Source organism: Puma concolor, chromosome B2, assembly GCF_028749965.1.
Source record: "Puma concolor isolate L17-30 chromosome B2, mPumCon1.1.hap2, whole genome shotgun sequence".
NCBI lineage: Eukaryota > Metazoa > Chordata > Mammalia > Carnivora > Felidae > Puma > Puma concolor.
Genome location: NC_141671.1, coordinates 111,074,396 through 111,095,448, shown reverse-complemented (window position 1 = coordinate 111,095,448; position 21,053 = coordinate 111,074,396). Strand labels below are relative to the sequence as shown.

Below are 21,053 nucleotides of genomic sequence, written 5' to 3'. Positions count from 1 at the left end.
ATAAAGAGCTGGACGCCCAACTGACTGAGCCATCCAGGTGCCCCTGGGTGAACTTATTTTTAAGTTGACTTTCAGGCATTTCTTCTGTTTTCAGTCTCACTTCTGTCTCCAACTCCAGAGATGCTTGGTTCCAACAATTTGAGTTTTTTGAGAGGTTTGATGAAATAAATTGTGTTCTGTTTTCTGTATTTTGGCTGATCGTTCAGTTTTTCCAGGTCCTGAATTACTTCTTGTTTTTTTCACATTCTAGAGTATGAAAAATTGTTACTATCACATCCTTTCTTTTCTTCTTGACGGCTATAAAAGCCTTCTGAAAATTCTGTTTATTTTGCATTTTAGTATTTTAAGAGGGTGCAGATGTAAGTGTAGGTGTTCAATCTGCCATACTCAACTGGAAGTATTTTTCTATATAGCTAACAATTCTTTTGTAAAATGAGAAAGACTAACCTTTTGTCACGAGTTCTAAAGTTTCTTTTTATTGTCCATCACTTCCCTATTTCAGTTTTTTTGTTTTGATTTTTGTCTTTTTTTGCTATATAGACATTTAATTATATAATTAGTTTTTTCCCAGTCATTAGGATTTCTACATTTTTTTTAAAAGTTTTCCTTAATTGAAGTTAAACAGGTAAGACATAAAATATCCATTTCTTCTCACTCCCCATTGTTCAGTGGTTGTTTCTGATATTATTATTTATATTGGCCAAAGACTGGAATTGTCTCAAATGTCCAGTAACAAGAGACTGGTTGATTAAATTATGTTTGCACAAAGGAACACTTAGCTCTGCAGTGGGAACATGGAATTTTTTATGTATTGCTGTGGAGTTGTCTTCAGAATATGTTAAGTGAACAGACAAAACAAAAGAATGTTTATAGAATGCTACCTTTTATATGAATAGAATATGAATAAACAAAAACATAATTTGTTGATATTTTTCAAAAGGAGCAATGAAAGGGTAAACTGAAAAGTAATAGTTTTCAAGGAAGGGAGAAAAGCATGTGGATGGGGAGGTAGAAAGGTAAGACATGTACCTTGATTGGACCTAGATTTGACTTTGGAATCATGTATCTGATTTATATGCTAAATGTAAAAGTTAAAAAGAAGAGTTCAAATTTTGAAGAAATTAAAACAAATGGAAATAAGTGCATTTAACTACCAATCAAGTTAGTTACCTACCCATGCAAAAAATTACTTCAAAGTGACCTGATTTGAACATTTCTAGTGGGATATATAGGGTTAAAAAAAAATCACAAAAATAATCTTAATCTGCCTTTAATATATCAGAAACTATTATGCCCATATTCTAAATAAAGCAAATAAGTAATTAGCATTATAAGAAACTAGAATTTCAACAAAAACATGAAATTAAATTTATATTTATAAAATAACATGTATTAATTTAATATATATTAAATTAAAATTAAATTTATATATAAAATTAAATTTATGTAAATATAAAATATATTAATTGAAATTTAAATTCATAATGGAAATAAATATTTCTCTTAAATTATTCTTTAAAAAACTTTTTTTTTTGATATTATTTTTGAGAGAAAGAGGGAGACAGTGTGTGAGCAGGGGAGGGGCAGAGAGAGAGGGAGACAGAGTCAGAAGCAGGCTCCAGCCTCTGAGCTGTCAGCCCAGAGCTCAACGTGGGGCTTGAACCCATGACCTGTGAGATCATGACCTGAGCCGAAGTTGGATGCTCAACTGACTGAGCCACCCAGTCACCCCATAAATTATACTTTTCTTAGCACCGACAGGCTAGAAGTAATGATAACCCCTTAGCAGACTGTGGTCTCTAAATATCTAAGGTCCCCCCCCACCCCCGCCGACAAAAGGAGGAAGGGATCCTTGAAGGTAGTTGTTTCTGGGTTGGGTTGGGAAATGTGCAAGGTGATCCTGGGATATCTTATCATTCTAGAAAGTAAGGAAATTATCTAAGACTAAAGATGTTGTCTCAAAAGTACCCCAAGCTACCAGAAGGGGCCTCCTACTGATTGAAGATGGATAATTTAAGAATTAAAAAAATAGTTACTTCAATGGTTAACATACATAAAGCATACAAACATAGTTTTAAAAAACATACTAAAATTAAAGAAAACCTCGTCAATTACCCATTGAAGTTGTGAGGACACCAACTCATTTTGTAAATTGATTAAAAAAATTCAAACATGTTTTTTTATTCTTTCTTGTACCAATTGTATTTTAATATAACTATTAAGTTACTGAAGATAAAATTCTTCATAAAAAGCTTTTAGTTAATAAATGCAAGATAATTAGAAATCACCATTTGGTAATTCCTAATGAAATAGTTCATTTAGGAAATTATCCTGAATTGATGCTAAAACCATTAGGTGAATGGCTTGATGAGAGGAGGACTTCCTACTGGAGAGCTCAGGCTCCTACCATCTGACCGGTTGATTTTTAGCACCACCAAAATTAGGACAACAATATGTGTCTCATGATGCAGTTGGAGGTACACAGTAGCAGCCACCTATAAAGTTATTTTTTCCGAGAAAAAAAGAAATTGAACCTTAAGCCTCTAGATATAATTATCAACTTACGGAAATTATGGGGAAGTAGAGGAACACATTAAATGACACCATGATGAAGCAGTTATCCAAATAATAGTATGGATAGGAAAAAAAAACTTCATTTCTCCAAATCATTGGCATAGGTAAAAAAAAAAAAAAAAAAAAAAAAAAAAAAAAAAAAAAAAAAAAAAAGAGAGAAAGAGGGAGCCTAAATAATACAATAACTTCATGCACTCCATGAAACTTGTTTGAATTTTGATTTATACAAATTTGTTATAAGGACAACCTTACGACAATTAGGAAAATCTTGATATGGGTGGACTATCAGATAGATTAAAGAATCATAGTTTGGTGGGGTATTGGCACATAACACAGAAACCTTTATCAGTTAAAGATGTACACTAGGGGCGCCTGGGTGGCGCAGTCGGTTAAGCGTCCGACTTCAGCCAGGTCACGATCTCGCGGTCCGGGAGTTCGAGCCCCGCGTCGGGCTCTGGGCTGATGGCTCAGAGCCTGGAGCCTGTTTCCGATTCTGTGTCTCCCTCTCTCTCTGCCCCTCCCCCGTTCATGCTCTGTCTCTCTCTGTCCCAAAAATAAATAAAAAACGTTGAAAAAAAAAAAAAAAGATGTACACTAGGTAAAATGATGTCTGGGATGTAGCATTTAATATTTCAGTAGAGGTGGGCAGAGGGGGAGGTCAGGATATATAAAACAAGACTGGCAAAATGTTGGTAACTGTTGAAGATGTATGGAGGGGTACATGGAAGGCCCTATCCTAAAGTAGAAAGACTATAAACGTGTGCTGCTGTGGAGCCAGATATCCTGGGTTTGAGGCCTGGCTCCACCTCTGACAAGCCTTGTGGTATTGTTCAAGTTATTTAATTCCTGTAAGCCTTAACTTTATTTGCTTATCTGTTTAAAAAATGAAGAGTATAGTTTATAGGGTTATTGTGAGGATTAAATGGATTAATACATTTGAAATATTTAGAACAGTACTTGGCATATTAAACATTTACTATGTTTTCCTTATCTGTTATTACTATTAATGTGTCCGAGATTCTGAAATACAGGAGCTACATCCTATTAATGGCAGGGGAACTCAGGATTTTGTTTTCACTATAATCAAGTGAAGTTCCATATGGCCCGGGACCCATGGTGTCAATAACCTGTTTAAGTGTATAGTTTTGCTTTTCCCTATCTATATGTTCTTTCCTTCTAGTCTCCTGAAACTGCTAATTATTAGACACCCATCTGTACATAGGTGGGAACAGGAATATTGACATGTCCAAGAAAAGCTAGAGGACTAAATGGGAAGCCAAGCAAATGCAAAGTTTATGAGACAATTCTACTTTTTTGGTAGTACTTGATGAGGTGATGATTTATAACCTTGGAATAACTTTAGTATCATGTTTTAGTTCTACAGGTGCTCATATAATTGCCCAGTTTTCGAAAAAACTTCTTGATGAAGACATTTCTATTTTTTCTGGTTCGGAAATGTTGCCTGTGGTTAAAGGAGCTTTTATTTCTGTGTGTCGTCAAATATATGGTACATGTGAAGGCTTACAGGTGTTAATTCCTTATAGTTTGCATGAGTCTATAGCAAAAGCATGGAAGAAGGTAAGAATTTTTAAGCTTTTCCTTCCCCCTGAAAATCTTTACTTCAAATATAGTCACTATAGTATTATCATAATGCAGTTAAAATCTTTTACTGGCACAAATATGCCTTCTTTAGTATCACAGTACTTTAGGGAACAGAATGCTTTTTAATTTGGTACAGGATACCTGTACCTCATCTCCCACTAAGACAAAGTTCTAGGACCTAACTACATTTCAAAGTCTTTTCTTGCAGGAGAGCCTTTAGATAAACTATCTTTGCATAAACTGACATCCTTTGGAAGCTGTTTCTGAGCAACTTTTATAGACAGCTGGGGTTTTGTTATGGACACTGGAGATAATGTTGCAAGAGTCAAATGTAGTATGTATCAGTGGACTAATAAGCCTTTTTTCCTCACATTTATATGCTTCATTTATAAAATATTTTGCATAACATTTAATTAAAAGCCAAATAGCTTAAAAGTTGAAAGTGATTTAATTTTAGTTACATTAAGGATCAACTATAAAAACGTATCATGAGATCTTACGAGTAATAAATAATGTAAATTAATCTGTTATATTTTAGACAAGTTTGCAATCAGAAAGAACTCCTACTCCAGTAAAGTGCTTGGAATCTGTTTCTTCAGTAAGCCAGGAATCCCAAAACCTGTAAGCACAATTGAATAAACTTATTTGTTTTTCTACATTTGCTGAAATAATTAAAAAATGAGAATATAATTAAACATGGTAGCAAAAATATACCTGAAACTAATATTACACTATGTGTTAATTAACTGGAATGTAAATAAAAACTAGAAAAAAAAAAAGGACTTTATAGGAAGGTGACCATATACATATAGGATTGAGGAAAATTATACCTACGGAGAACTTTTGGAGATACTTGTACCTTACTTGTACCTTACATCTAGCAATATTTATTATACTTGCTTCATCCTGTCTTTACATTTTGGGTTAAGAAACTGGATCTGTTATAATGTTTCCAGAAAATACAGAGAATTATCAAATACTGAATTTTGGAAAGCTAACTAGGGAGTTCCATAGGAATAAGGTGATTTCAAATGCCAGCAAAGTCTATTTATATTTAAATTATGATTTTTCGGAATGTGTGGGAATGCATTTTAATTACATTTTGGCATAAGGAAATTATTTAATTCAGTATTTATACTAATTTTTAATTTAGATATCTCCATGTATCTTCACAAATACCAATAGGACATGGAGTCAAATTAGTGATGGGAAAAAATTTTTTTCAATTAGTATCTGATGACTAATATACCTGCATTCTCTTCTTAGTTGTTGGCATGCTCTAAACAGATAATAGAACTTTAAGGGATATTCTTAAGAAAAAATTAAAAATCAACATTTTTTTTTGGATAGGCATAGTTTTAACTAAAGAAGTCTAACAAAAAGCCTTTTTTAATTTCCTTAACAATGTAATTGTTCAACAAATAGCTAATTTCCTAAAAATTAGCTATAATTTTTTTTCTGATTGTTGTCATAAACTTAATTGCCATTTTTTTGTGTGTGGAGAGAAAAACATTTCTGCAGTTTTTGAGGTAGTTTTTAGATGTTTTCTTTGAGGTCTCCTCTGATTTCTCATCTTCCTTTGATTCATTCAGCCATGTGCTAGACCAAGGGCTTGGACTTCTGAGGATACCTATATCTTAAGAGCTTATTGTGTAGGGTAGAATACAAATAAATACAATGTGGCAATATGGTATACTAAATTTATATGATGGGGTCATGAAGGGTTTATTGGGAGGCAACTTGTGAGGGAAATCTTTTTGGAAGAAGTTGTTAAAGTAAGTTAAAGAGAATAGATACTAACCTGACTAAAAAGGGGCAAAATGTTATTTCAGATGGAAGAAATAGTATGGTCAAATAGGCTAAGAAGAGGGAACGTAATTAATAGTCAATACATTTTACTCTCAGTAATATTTTTAGATTCTGAAGTTAGAGTGTGAAAGAGCTAATAAATTATATGCCACGCTTCTTTCCTGAGCTGTCAGCCAAGTAATAGAGATAAAGAAGTCAAACAGATCAAAACATTGAATATATACAGGCTTCCTAAGAGCTCAAGAATTTGATTTACCCTTCTGTCACAATGGTTAGTGGACAGTCATAGGCTTCCCTCTGAGGCAGAGCTTAACAAAGAACAGACTTAACTACACAGTAGAACAGAGCAGAATGTGTGCTTCCTACAGGAAGCTACCTAGCTGGATCACACAGTAGACTGGGAGAGAGGCATTACTTAGCTGGGTGTGCTTAGGACATTCTCCAGATCTCCTGAGTCCCTTCTTCCATGGAGACTAAGTGATTAGGTGGTAAGAGGCAAGCAATGTTAAAATGGGGAATGTGTGCTCAATGTAGAAACTTGATTCTGGAGGAAAAGGAGGTTCCTACAGTATATGATTCTAATGTCTTAGAAGTAAGATTTAATAGACTTTTTGATAATAGAGAGTCAGAACTGTTGATTTCATTTTTGTCAGCAAAATTAAATTACCTCATAGAATTGAATGTATTTTGTTCTTTTGTGTTAATTGAAAAGTTGGAGATAGACATTATTTGTTCCTTAGTAGTTTGCTAAAATTGGAGTGTAAAACCATGTGGACCAGTTAATTAGACTGTTCTAGTGTCAGTACATAGATTCCTGATAATGTTTCTTTTATTTTTTTTAATTCCAGTATAATTAATATACAGTGAGTGTTAAGTTAGTTTCACGTGTACAATATAGTGATCCAACAATTCCATATTTTTACTCAGTGCTCATCATAAGCACACTCTTAAACTCGTCACCTATTTAGTCTGTCCCCACACGTTCCTACCCTCTGGTAACCATCTGTTTGTTCTCTGTAGTTAAGAGTCTTTTTTGGTTTGTCTCTTTTTTGTCTTTGTTCATTTGTTTTGTTTCTTAAATTCCACATATGGGTGAAGTTGTGTGGTATTTGTTTTTTCCAGCTGACATATTTCACTTAACATCATACTTTGTAGATCCATCCATGTGGTTTCCAATGGCAAGATTTCATTGTCTTTTATGGCTGAGTACTATTCCATTGTGTGTGTGTGTGTGTGTTTGTGTGTGTGTGTGTGTGTGTGTGTGTGTGTGTGTGTGTGTGTGCGTATCACTTTATCTGTTCATCTGTTGATGGACATTTTGCTTCCATGTTTGGCTATTGTAAATAATGCTGCAGTTAACATAGGGGTGCATATCTTTTCATATTAGTGTTTCTGTGTTCTTTGTTAAATACCCAGTAGTGGAATCTTTCATTTTAGCCATTCTCACAGGTGTGAGGTGATATTTCATTGTGGTTTTGATTTGCATTTCCCTGATGAGTGATGTTGAATGTCTTTTCATGTGTTGGTTGGCCACCTGTATGTCTTTGATGAAATGTCTGTTCATGTTTTCTGTTCATTTTTTAACTGGAATATTTGGTTTTTTGGTGCTGTATACATTCTTTATATATTTTAGATACTAAACCTTTATCAGAAATATCATTTGCAAATATCTCCTCCCATTCTTTATACCTTTCTTGAATCAGTGAATAAATAACACTTCTACTCTTAGACACTAGTTTCTAAATAATGACACCAACAGTAAGATTGATATGATAAAGGTAAAATTAACAGTAAGTTGGTAAAATTCTTATTTTTGAACCTCTGACAGACTAATGTTAGGTATTTTGAGCTTATACTTTCTGACAAGCATATTTTGGAGATTCCCCCTCCATTTTTCTATTTATTGATGCTTACAATACTGCAGAGAAGATTAGAAACATTTATATAGTCATCATAGGGGATTGATGTCTTTTAAATTTAGGCTTTGGATTATAATCCCAACTGAAATTTCTACCATGCTATTTTGGTTGATAGTAGGGAGTGCAGTGATTACAAACTATGTGGGATCATTGTTAGTGTGACCATAGAGAAGAATATAATTAGAGGGAAAACAAGGTGCCCAATCTGCCCCAACCAATCATCAAGAGTTAGAAAACTTGAGGGTGAGGTAAGGGGGGTGTCTTTGATCTGTAAAACTCCGCCCATGATCCAAAGAAATAAACACCTGAAACTCAATATCCATGAAAGTGTCTAACCCTCTATAATATCTAACCATTCAAAGAAACAAGTTCTCATAAGCTAACAAAACTGTATTTTTTTCCATTGCCCTTATCTCAATACCAACAAACAAAATCAGTGGCTTGATTTTCCATTTCAAACCATATCTTCTCTATAAGTGAAAGAAAATTAAATGTTAAGATCTTGGCAGAAAAGATAAAATTATGTCAGTTTTCTGTAATTTTTCAAAATTATGGGATGCAGTCTCTAAGTTTTTCGCCTCTGTTAATTTTTTTTGGAGGGGTGGGAGTCAAGGTAGACTTTAAAATGCAATTTCTTTTGGGGCACCTGGGTGGCTTAGTTGGTTAGGCATCTGACTTTGGCTCGGGTCATTATCTTCCAGTTCACTAGTTCAAGCCCCATGTTGGGCTCTATGCTGACAGCTCAGAGCCTGGATCCTGCTTCAGGTTCTGTGTCTCCCTCTCTCTATGCCCCTCCCTCACATACACTCTCTTTCAAAAATAAACAAACGTTAAAAAAAATTTACAATTTCTTTAATGGCTAATGGTTATTCGGGTTTTTTTGTGCTTGAGAGACTTTTGATATTTTCCTAAAAAACGACTTTTTCTTATCTAAATATATACATTTTTTAACTTGTTTGAAATATTCTTGTATGATTAAAAAATTCTTTAGCTGTAATTATTTATTTTTTGAGTCTTAGTATTTTTATGGCTGTTTTCCTTCCTTGATTACTTTATTGTATTAGATTATGCAAAGACCAGGTTTGGGTTTTACTAATGCTGTTTGCATCTTCTCTCCTTTCCTCACTTCTGTAGTACAGGAAAGTAAATGAAAAGGGGAATGAGAATGGATGTTGAAAGAAGCAATGCACCTCAGCCATGCTAATTTTAATACATTTTGATATGTAGTACTTTCATATTAAGCTCTTTTAAATATTTTAAAAACTTTATTTTGATTTTACTATTTAACCCATGAAATGTTTTCAATACAGTTGTTTCCAAACAGTTATTTTTACTAATATATTTTTTTAACTGTTGACTTCTAATTAATTTATATTTTCAGAGGAACTGGATTGCATGATATGTATCCTTTTATGTTGGGTGAGATTTTGTGATTCAGTACAGGGTTATTTAAAACCCAAATCTGTCTTTGCTTAAAAAACCTTACTTTGTTTTCTTATTTGAAGCACCTAATTTTTCTTTTCAGTCAGTTACTAAATTTATAGACATTTACTGTTTTTTGCTGTTTGTTGAAACCTGTGGCTCATTCTTTCTCATAGGCTCACATTTTCCCCCATAGTAAGTTTCCAAATACTTTTCCTTTAATTGTTCTTTAAGGGTTTGAGAGAAGTAAACTAGTCTTCTCTTTATGTCTGAAATTGACCATTTCCCCTCCAATCCATGCAACCCACTCCTATCTAAACTGCCCCTCTTAAAGGGTAGTTTATAGTTTATCTGGGTATAAAACTTTTGATACACAATTATTTCTCATCAGTATTTGAAGCTATTACTCCGTTTTCTTTTGGAATAAGTAGTAACTGAAAAAATCTGTTAGTATACTCACATTTCTCTTATAGGTCATATCCTTTCTCCTATCTTTTAATTTGATTGTGGTTTTTGTTTGTTTTTTGCTTTTGTGTGTGTGTGTATTTTGGATGTTTGTCATTTGTGTGATTTGAGTTTATCCTGCTTGGTACTTTGAATGTTCTTTCAATCTATAGACTGGACTGGTGTCTTTTCTCAAATCTAGAAAATTCTTAGTATCTTTTCGTATATCCCTTTGTTTCTCTTTTACTGCTTTTATTAGATGTGTTTTGAGGCCTTTCAGTCTTTAAATTTTTTTTTTTTTTTCAACGTTTATTTATTTTTGGGACAGTGAGAGACAGAGCATGAACGGGGGAGGGGCAGAGAGAGAGGGAGACACAGAATCGGAAACAGGCTCCAGGCTCTGAGCCATCAGCCCAGAGCCCGACGCGGGGCTCGAACTCCCGGACCGCGAGATCGTGACCTGGCTGAAGTCGGACGCTTAACCGACTGCGCCACCCAGGCGCCCCGTCAGTCTTTATTCTGTTTGTCATCTGTTTTCTTAAACATTTCCTACCTATCTACTATCCAATTCAATAATTCTTTGACTGTGACTGATAAGTGGCTATGCTTCTTATTTCCAAAATTTCCAATGGTTCTTTTTTAAAAAATGTACTTGTTTTTATTTCCCTTTTGCTTTTTGCTTCAGTTTTAACAGAAACACTTTAAAAACTTCCCTTGAGTATCATAAATTTATTTTAGTCATTTCTGAAAATTATTTCAGCTGGAATGGATTCATTTGATAAGTGTCAATTCTGCTAGCTCTTAGCTTTAGATATCTTTTTTTAAATTCTCAAGTTAGTTAACATACAGTGTACTCTAGGCTTCAGGAGAGTAGAGCCCAGTTATTCATCTCTTACATATAACACCCATCCCGAAAAGTGCCCTCTTTAATGTCCATCACCCATTTAACCCACCCATCCCCAAATCCCCACCCCCATCAACCCTCAGTTTTTTCTCTGTATTTAAGAATCTCTTACGTTTTACCTCTCTCTGTTTTTATCTTATTTTTACTTCCCTTCCCCTATGTTCCTGTGTTAAGTTTCTCAACTTGCACATATGAGTGAAATCATATATCTTTCTCTGATTGACTTATTTTGCTTAGCACAATACTCTCAACTGATGAATGGTTAAAGATGTGTGTGTGTGTGTGTGTGTTTGTATACACACATACAGCATGTTATGTATGTATACATACATACATACAGTGGAATATTACTCAGCAATGAAAAATGATGACCTCTTGCCATTTGCAACAATGTGGATGGAACTGGAGGGTATTGTGATAAGCTTTAGATCTCTCTCAGAGTTTGATTGGGAGTTCATTATTCAGTCTTTTCGTTTGTTTCCTTCCCTATTTTCTTTCTCCTCTTCCCTTATTGTTTCTTCCCACTTATATTTCTATGTTCATTTCTCCCTGCCAAGCAGTTTTATGGTTTTTCTCTTTTACTGTCATGTTTTAAATACATTTTGTATTGGTATTTTGAGGCTCCTGTCGCTGATGATGTGGATAGTATAGCTACAACTGAAGAACTAGAATATAAATTGATCATATGCTCATTTCTAGAAATGAGGCTTTATCTGTGTCTTCCTGTTGTCCTAGGCTTCTGGGACAAAAGCTTCTGTCAAAAGCCCCAGTTTTAGACCTTGTTATACATACATAAGTATTTTGTTACATATAATATTTTTAAGTATGTAAATTATACTTGAGTTAAATATATATTATTTCTATTAGTCTCACCCAGTCGTAGGTCTTAAGCAGTGAGGCTAGCACTGGTCTTGTATCTGATGTGTGACTCCTCTAGTCCTTTGTATCTTACTGGTACTAAATTTAGTTTCCATTGCCTGCATTTACCTTAAAATTAGATCCTCACTTCTGTGTGTTTCTGTCCATGATGGAATTTGTTATTTAAACATGGTTGAATCTTTGGCCACTACTCTGTGATTGGTGCAGAGGGATGTGTGTCAAAACACGGGCTTATTCTCTTTTTGATTAGAAAAGAGAGAAAAGTCCTGGATTTCAAGTTATTTTACAATCATTTTCAAAACTGACTTCTGAAACTTCCTTGGTGGGTAAATGGCACACTTCTACAGATTCACTGTTTTACTATACATGTCAATAATTAATTTTTGGTCTGTTTTTATATACAAAGTTTCTTTCTAGACAACTAGGAATATCCAGTAGGGAGTACATTTTCTCTTTCTGGTACTTCAAATGAAGTGCTCATTTCCCCTCCTGTGTTTCCATATTTCTAGCTCTGGCTCCCCTGTTTAACTGTGTCTTCTGAATGTTTCAAACTTTTTCTGGGGAGAATGTTACTGGCCCTCCTTTTAAAAGTGTTTTGAGAAAAAAAAACAATGTTATTCTCCAAAAGTAAAATGAAAAACCTATTAAAATAAAGATACTATGCCTGATACGCTTTGGAAAGTTAGAGGACAGATACTCTGTAATGAAAAGAAAATATAGGGGAGGCAGGGTGACTTAGTTGGTCAAGTGTCTGACTCTTGGTTTTGGCTCAGGTCATGATCTCGTGGTTTCATGGCTTCAAGCCCCGCATTAGGTTCTGTGATGGCAGGACAGAGCCTGCTTGGAATTCTCTCCCTTTCTCTCTGCCCTTCCCCTATTTGCACTGTCTCTAAGTAAATACATACATACACATACATAGATACATACATATGTACATACTTGAAAAAAAAAATAAAAAGTATGAAAATAATGGAGAGTTGGGGCCTGGGGACTCCCAGCCCAGCAGAATTACAAGAAGAGAAGAGAAAGAATTTAAAGCACAGATGAGAGAATCTAGGTGTAAAAAAATGCTGACACATGCAGTTAATATTTAATTAAAGTGAAAGAAAATTATTGGGCAGAAAATACAATAAAAGTCATTATTATCAAGGAAAGCATACTTTTTTAAATCTGTTTTTTAAAAATATTGAATACTTAGTGCTCAATATGTACCCTTTAAGTTTATCAACAACATTAAGCTGAAATATTTTCTTTTAGTTTTGAGTATAATAAAGAACTGCATACCTTTCTTTTGCTTGTTTCAGTATGGCTTGGGAAGAGAATTTGTTAGATGATTTACTAAATTTTGCTGCCACTCCCAAAGGACTACTATTTCTTCAAAGAACAGGTGCCATCAATGAATGTCTGACATTTATGTTCAACCGATATGCAAAAAAATTACAGGTATGAATTACCATCTGCTAGAGGCAAAAAGAATTTTTCTTGCTGTAAAAGCTATTAAGAACATCATTCTGTCTTCTCTGAGTGAAGAGGTTATTAAACCTCAATTAAAAAACCATATAGCATTGTAATATTTAACTTGATATTATTTCAGGAAAGCATTAGAATTGATGTTGGTATCTATGGATATGTTTACAGGATGGGAAACAACCAGATGGAATTGAAAAATATAGTTAACCATCCAGATGTGTTATAAATATAACAAACATCTGGTTGTACTAAAGCTGGGTGGAATTTCAGGAGGAGGAAATTCACTATTGGGTCTAAATGTACACGTTAGTAAGAATTTGGTCCTCACATTAAAAAGAAAAATATTTGTAGATTAATTTTTAGATACTGTTAAATAAAATGTACAGTATAATTTAGCCCTTTCTCTTAAGTCCATTAAGGTGTGTTCAGCTTTTTGCTGTGATGGTGTAAACATTCCTGAACTTTTGGGCTTTTTAGGATTATATGTATGCTTTTAAAAGTGTCTTCTTTGTCTCTCACAGCTGTTGTATATTGATGTTACTAGGTTACCAGGTTGTAAATACGATTTTATTTGTTCTTCAGTTCTAATTCCCTGCTTTTGTTTAAGTCTATAAAAACAAAAACTTAAGAGTTTTTGCCTGTGAAGGTAAGTAGTTTTTGAGAGACGGTCCTGACCATTCCTCACAAATAAAACCTATGAGCATTAGTTCATCAGTTTGACATAAGGTTTATATGAGCAGATGTGTTTTTAATTATTATTTAAATGGGCTTCAAGTATAGAGAACTTATTTACATGCCTCAGTTTATGGCATACTGCTGTCATTTGTCCATGCAAGATGTTGTCTTAATTAATTTTATTCCCTGTCATTTCTGGTTCACAGTTCCATTTCACCCTGTGTGTATTCCTCTACCCCAGACTTCCATGCTAATGTTTTTAATATGTGTAATATCCTGGGATATGTATATATCTTGTAGAATGTTGTCTTAGTCCATTTGGGCTGTTAAAATACCATAGACTGGGTGGTTTATAAACAGAAATTTACTGCTCAGTTCTGGAGGCTGGAAGTCCATGATCAGGATGCCAATGTGGTCAGAGAAGGGCCCTCTCTGGTCACAGATGCCTCATTGTATCCTCACATGGATACGGGCTCGGGAGCTCTCTGGGATCTTTTTTATAACAGCACTAATCCCATTCATGAGTTCTCTCCACCTTATGACCAAATCAAGGTCCCATTTACTATCTCACCTTTGGAGGTTAGGATTTTAACATACGAAATTTGGAGGTGACACAAACATTCAGACTATAGTAAATCCTGAAGTTTCTCAGGATTTTTAAGTTTACATATATGGCCATTTTAATTTGAATTTCTCTGTTGGTGAGTTTGAATCACCTTGTGTACTAGTTAGCCATTTGTTTTGTTTTTTTACATTTTTGAAAATATTGAAGCAATTCAAAGACACTTATCAGATGCCTGAGACTGTGCATACACAACTATTGCTATTGTGATAATACGGCTAGGAATAGATGTCTCTGTTTTAACATTTATGAATATAAAAAAAAAAAAAACAACCCTAGTCTTTGTACCACACTGGTTGTTATAATAGAAGACACTGTTCCCTGAACCTCAGTAACTTACAACCTTGTAATATAATACAATAGTTTAATGGTGCTTAATGCTATTCAAGAAATTTTTTGAAAATTTAAATTCTCCATTATCTTGTAAGAAAGCCACTAGGCCATTTCCTTAATTTTGCTGAAGAGAAAGTAGAGACCCAGGCCTGTTAACTGATCTGCACATGCTCTCACATCTACTTACAGCAGTAAGACTCGAACTCAAATTTGTGTTTCATGAAAGCTGAGTCTTAGTAAAGCATCTCTAACTTCTATGAAGTTTTTCTTTGCCTCTTACTTTTCAGTACTTAGTGTGAATCTAGGAAGCCCCTGTGGCTGCTGATATCTAAGTCAGCAGGGTCAATGGGGTTGATTGATCAGTAAGGTATTTATTTAGTTATTATGGAAGGAGAGTGGGGAAAAAAAAATAGCCATTCATATTTTTGTACCTCTCTGTCATCTAACTACAAAACTAATGTATGGCAGGTTAAAGGAAAGTGGAAAATATGAGTAATAAAAATGGAAAAGGAAGGCAAACAAATGGAGACCTGAATAGAAAATCCAGTCTAATTCTTTCCCATGGGCTTTTAGTTCCTTGTCTACTTTTTTTTTTTTTTTTTGCCTTCAAGACTGAATGCACAGTTTATATCTTAAAAATTTGATTAAAACAGGTCCTTTTTTAAAAAATCAATTCTTTTAATGAAATGTTGAAAAATACAAATTGTGAATGGTTAACTTTGTTTAGATATCAACAATTTTATTAGCCAACCTGGTCTTAGCTAAGATCTAAGGAGGAACACTGTTTATTTTCTGTTATTTCTGTATTGTTTTCTGCCAGGAGTGATCCTTGTGTACTTTACCAGGAATACATGTATAGTACTCTTTGTGACATGCAAATTGTCCAGTGTTTTCTACAACACTATTTATAAACTTGTATGTTAATGATCAGTATTCTTTGTGTGTTTAATATATATATAATTACTTTAGGGAAAAAAATCACATTTCCTCTAAAAATGATTGCCATTGAGAAGATATTATTTTTTTAAGTTTTTTTTTTTTTTTTAAATTAAGAGTATAGTTTGGCTGACAGTCAATACAGATTTATATGCGAGGAAATTTAATATTCAGGGACTGACCTAAGGAATAAAATAACAGCATTTAAATTTGGAAGGAATGTTAATCTTCATCATGGTCAAAGTCCTTTGTTTTAACCTAGAGAGGGAAGTGACTTGTTCAAAGCAAAACGCTACTTAATTTTACAGCTGGGACCAGAACCTCTATCTGAAATGAGAACCCCCAAAATATTAACTCATTGACAGGGTGTCTGAGTTTGTTTTGCTGCTCATTATGTTTACTTAAAAGAATGTCTAGTATTCTAAAAAGAAGAATCAGTAACCTACATGTAACATATAAATAAAATATTAGCATTTTATGTTTTCCTGCTTTTCTTTTTTTTTTATCTTTTTATTTTTATTTTTTATTTTTTTTAACGTTTATTTATTCTTGGGACAGAGAGAGACAGAGCATGATTGGGGGAGGGGCAGAGAGAGAGGGAGACACAGAATCGGAAACAGGCTCCAGGCTCTGAGCCATCAGCCCAGAGCCCGATGCGGGGCTCGAACTCACGGACTGCGAGATCGTGACCTGGCTGAAGTCGGACGCTTAACCGACTGCGCCACCCAGGCGCCCCCTATGTTTTCCTGCTTTTCATTGTTCCTTATTCATTTTGTTAGATCAGCAGGCATAAAAAGTTTGGCTACGGAGTTTTGGTTACACAAGTGTCATCAACAGCAGCAGGTGCAGTGGCACTACAAAGTTCAGGTAGGTTTTTTCTTTTAATCAGAATGTTAATAATTTTAAATAAAATGAGCAAGCCAATAGAAAATTTAACTGGCATGATCAGCTCTCAGGATATTTACTCTGTAAAGTTCTTTTTCGCAGGTTTGGCCTTAGGTAAGGGAAAGTTACAAGGTTTCCTTTATCTTTTCTCTTCCATGAAATTGCAATGGGATTTTTTTTCCCTTGAAGTATATATACACAGCCTTGTTCTCTTTTCCTCAGAACAATGGAACATAATGAATTAAACTGAGAAGTACTTGATGCTTAAGCAATTGTCTTCATCTTATAAATCCTCTTTCAGTACAGTTGAATCTTACAAGATTTTTTTTCCCTCTTAAATCTTACATGATTTCTTAATGCTCAGTTTTAGTGGCCTGTATATGCATCAAAATATACACAACCACAATAATTATCATACATACATACTATTTCCTTCTTCTTCTTCTTTCTCTTTTGCCCTTGAAAGCTTAGTTTTCACCACTTTTACCACTGTATTTGCAGTCAGCATGTATTATCTACAATGGATTGAATTTTTAAGAGTTTAAACATTGGGAATTTAATATACCTTAAGGCTATCTGAACCCTAGACCAGAGAGACAAGACATAACTTCCAATAGAGATGTTATGGTTATATTTTTCAAAGTTTAGTGTTGATGAACTAGAACATCACTGACCATAATTGGTCCTTTCCTTAAGTGAAAATATTTTACTATAATATATCTTAAAAACTTTTCGGCTAAGCTAATTTGGAGTACTTGTATTATGAAACGTGCTTCTTGGAAGAAGTTGTCCTAAACTGAACGACTTATTTTTTCTTCTACTTAGTGTAAAATCTAACATATTGCTATACTCAGGGGCATATTAGTGGAAGCATTTGGAGGTACAATCTCAGATTTCCCTGTTGGTCAAGTCATTAAGCTTCTGAGCCCAATAGTGTCAAGCTACCCGTGAGAGGATTAATTGCAATAATTTTACAGGACAAAGGAAGGGAGATTAACATTGGTTGAATTCCTATGATCTCTTAGGGTACTATGTTAGGAACTTCATATGTATTGTCCCATTTATACTTCATGGCAACCCTCGAAAATAGCACTGTTTCAGTTTTCCAACAGGGGACCTGATGCTCTAAGAAGTTGAACAAATCTAAGGACACGACTACTAAGCCTGCATATTTGTAATTTGATCCCTGATATTCTTGATTTCAGAGCTTTTTTTTTTTTTCCTGTTATACCAGAGGAACCTTTCTGTTCTAATGTTATTATGAATTTACTGATTTTATGATTAGGTGTTCTGTTTTACACTTTTTAAAAATGTAATTTGATTCTTCATAAAATAATAATCAGCCTTAATAATCACTTTCATTTAGATATATAGTACCTGATTCAGAATTTAGACTGTATTGAGCCAAAATTGTGTGAAATGAAGAATTGTTTTCAGCATAGGAATTATAAAAACAGTTATTTAGAATAAGGAACACACTTAAACTCTTTTAAGTGCCTACCCTGCCTCCTGATACACAACATACACATATACATACAAACACATACCACCTTTCAGCTGCCTTTCTCACTCGAAGAGTAAAGGGTAAACCTTATTTTTCAGAAAAGCATGGTGAGACGTTATTGGCCAAGTGATAAATCCAGAGACTCAAAATTCAGTTCTTTAGGGAAATGGTCTCTCAGAATTTAGTCATTATATAGTTTTAGGATAATGAGGTATCATATAGGTATAATTAACAACAGGAGATATAATTTCTACTAAGTTTAAAGGTTATTTCCTACAGAAGATGTAAGTATGTGTCTTTTGTCAGTGAGAACCAGTCTTGTCAGAGGGATAATTATATCTTTCTTCCATAATTCCAAGAAATTGTATACTGTAAATATGTATATAATTCTTCTCAGGGTTTATTAATGCACTTATAACTGAATTATGGACCAATCTGGAATGTGGAAGAGATGATGTTAGAGTAACCCATCCCAGATCTACTCCAGTGGATCCTATTGACCGGAGCTGTCAAAAGGTAAGAAATTATTTGAGTATCTCTATCAGAAATTACTTCATCTAGACTTTATCTATATTCGGTTACAATCACCAGCTTCTCCAGTTTCTCTTCTTCTTTTTTTCATTTCTAATTTTTGTTTTCAAAATAAGTGGCTAGAACTACCAGTGTTCCATGGGAGTTATATTTTTCAAGGATGTTTTCCTTTCACAATATTTTTACTGTCATTTTTCTCTTAATAAAGAGTGATATATACCAGACATGCTATGAAAAAACAAACTCTCTCAAAAAACCCTGAAACAAACCAATCAACCAAAGCAAAAAAAGATAAGTAAGCTTTTGCCCTTTGGTTTAAATCTAATAGAAAATTTTCAGGATTATTTGAAGCAGGGGTGGGTGAAGAAAAGATGCTATCCTTTAGAGAAATGTGCCAAAAAAGAAATTCTGAAGCACCTATACAATGTTCTATTATAATTCAGTGGCTTTTATATAGTTGACATGTTTGCAAATTTCACTGAAGTTATTCGATGATTCCTGTCTTTGACTTTATGGGAGCCTGGGAAAGTTTCAGTGGATGTCATAAAATAATCTTAAAAAATTAAGTTCTACTTTCTATAATGGTAGGCTAGTTCTTTCCGGTAGAAACATAAACTCAGGAAAAATGGCTTAAAAAATCAACTAGTTAAAAGTACTGGAATGGCTAAATAGAGGGGAAAAGATGGAGGTGAGTCACTATGTAGATGAAAAGATTGATACTGTTTGAAATTCTGGATTTAACAGACTTTTGCTTGAGGGCAGGTACCAGTTGGTGCCCCACAGATAGAAATCCATACTCTAACAAGTTTGAAAAAGCAGAAGAGAAGGTTTAGCAGAAGAGAAGCAGAAGAGAAGCTGGAAAATGGAAGGAGGTCTCTAGAAAGTAGAGAAGTACCTAGGGGGCACCTAAACTCTGTGTTCATACGGTCCAGATGTTAAGACTGTCTCCTGAACTTGGACTTCACTGATATCAGATAATCTTACCGCAGAGGTTAGAGTTTAGAGTTTGAATTTGCCATGTTAACTGCTAAATTAAAATCAGCGTTGGGGAATATACCTTTCATAGTATATTGGCTATCATCCATAATTACTAGACATATGAAGAATAAGAGAAATGTGATTCTTACCCAGAAAAAGGCATCTAGTAGATTAGGAATGATGATTAAACTGAAATTATTTATCAAGGACTTTGAAGAAGTTGTTATAAGTAGCATGTAAAGGAAAATATGCTTGTAATAAATGAACAAATTGGAAATTATAATAGAGAAATAGAAGCTATATAAAAGAACCAGATAGAAATTCTAGATCTGGGGTGCCTGGGTGGCTCAGTCAGTTAAGCGTCTGATTCTTGGTTTCAGCTTAGGTCATGATCTCATGGTTTTGTGAGTTCTAGCCCCACTTTAGGCCCTGTACTGGCAGCTCAGAGCCTGCTTGAGATTCTCTCTCTCTCTCTCTCTCTCTCTCTCCCCCTCTCTCCCCCTCTCTCCCCCTCTCTCCCCCTCTCTCCCCCTCTCTCCCTCCCTCCTCCTCCCCCTCCCTCCCTTTCTCTCTCCCCCTCCCCAACCCATGCTGTCTTTGTCTCTCTCAAAATAAATAAAAACTTAAATTCTAGAAGTAAATACCTTTTATTTGAAGTAATTTTTGTGAGACCTCATCTAAAAATTTAATATGTTTGGTTGGTGTATCAAATGGAGGAGAAGGAAAGTGGGATAGAAAAATATTTGAACAAAAGCTGAATTTCTAAACATCTTAAAAAATGTAAACTTAAAGATCAAGAAACTTAGTGAATCTCAAGGAAGAATATGCAAAGAATGAAAATACAATGGAAACCACAGCAAGGCCCACTTATAGACATACAAACTGCTGAAAACTAAAGAGAAAGAGAAAATCTTGAAAGAAGCCATAGAAAATCATACATACAGGGAACAACAAAAAAGTTTGCGGGTGTCTCATTGCAAACTGTGGAGGCCAGAAGATAATAGAATATCTTTGATGAAAGGGGAAAGCCCAGTCCACCTAGAATTCTATATCCAGCAAAAATATCCAAAAAAAAAAATTTTTTTAAGTGAAATAAACTTTTAAAGGCTAAGAAAGTATTTTACAGCAGACCTGTGTTTTATTTAACACTAAAGGAATTTCTTCAGGCTGAAGGACAAGGATACCAGTTGGGTATTTGAATTTTCACATTAAAAAGAAATTGCAAGCGGGTGAGTGAGTATAAAAGCCTGTTGTTTTTCTTTTAATTTCTTGTTAGTACATAGGACTGTTTAAAAGAAAACAATGCCATATATAGTGGGATTTATTTTATACTTAGAGGTAACATATATGACAGCTCTACCACATGGGGTAAGCAAATGGTATAATGGTATGTCAATCTATGTGACTTTAATTAAAGTTGGGATTTGATTAACTTATTGTACTTTGAAATAGAAATGTCAGTATAAACTAATGGTTAATTTCTGTGAAAAAAAATTGTATACTCTTATAAACTATGAACTGAAAGATCTAGAAATAGCTCCTAGCAAACAAACATCCTTAGTGCTT

General features: G+C 34.2%; 1 protein-coding gene across 4 annotated transcripts in view; it reads left to right on the top strand.

The window, feature by feature from the left end:
* The window catches only part of TBC1D32 (TBC1 domain family member 32), a 203,767-nt gene that overhangs the window by 62,087 nt on the left and 120,627 nt on the right, over positions 1–21,053 (top strand). For all 4 annotated transcript variants that reach the window (XM_086707707.1, XM_086707708.1, XM_086707705.1 and 1 more), the window contains 5 exons: positions 3,951–4,152; positions 4,715–4,797; positions 12,858–12,996; positions 16,369–16,456; positions 18,376–18,494. In XM_086707707.1, coding sequence (XP_086563833.1) covers positions 3,951–4,152; positions 4,715–4,797; positions 12,858–12,996; positions 16,369–16,456; positions 18,376–18,494 — 631 coding nt within the window. The remainder of the gene's footprint in view (positions 1–3,950; positions 4,153–4,714; positions 4,798–12,857; positions 12,997–16,368; positions 16,457–18,375; positions 18,495–21,053) is intronic.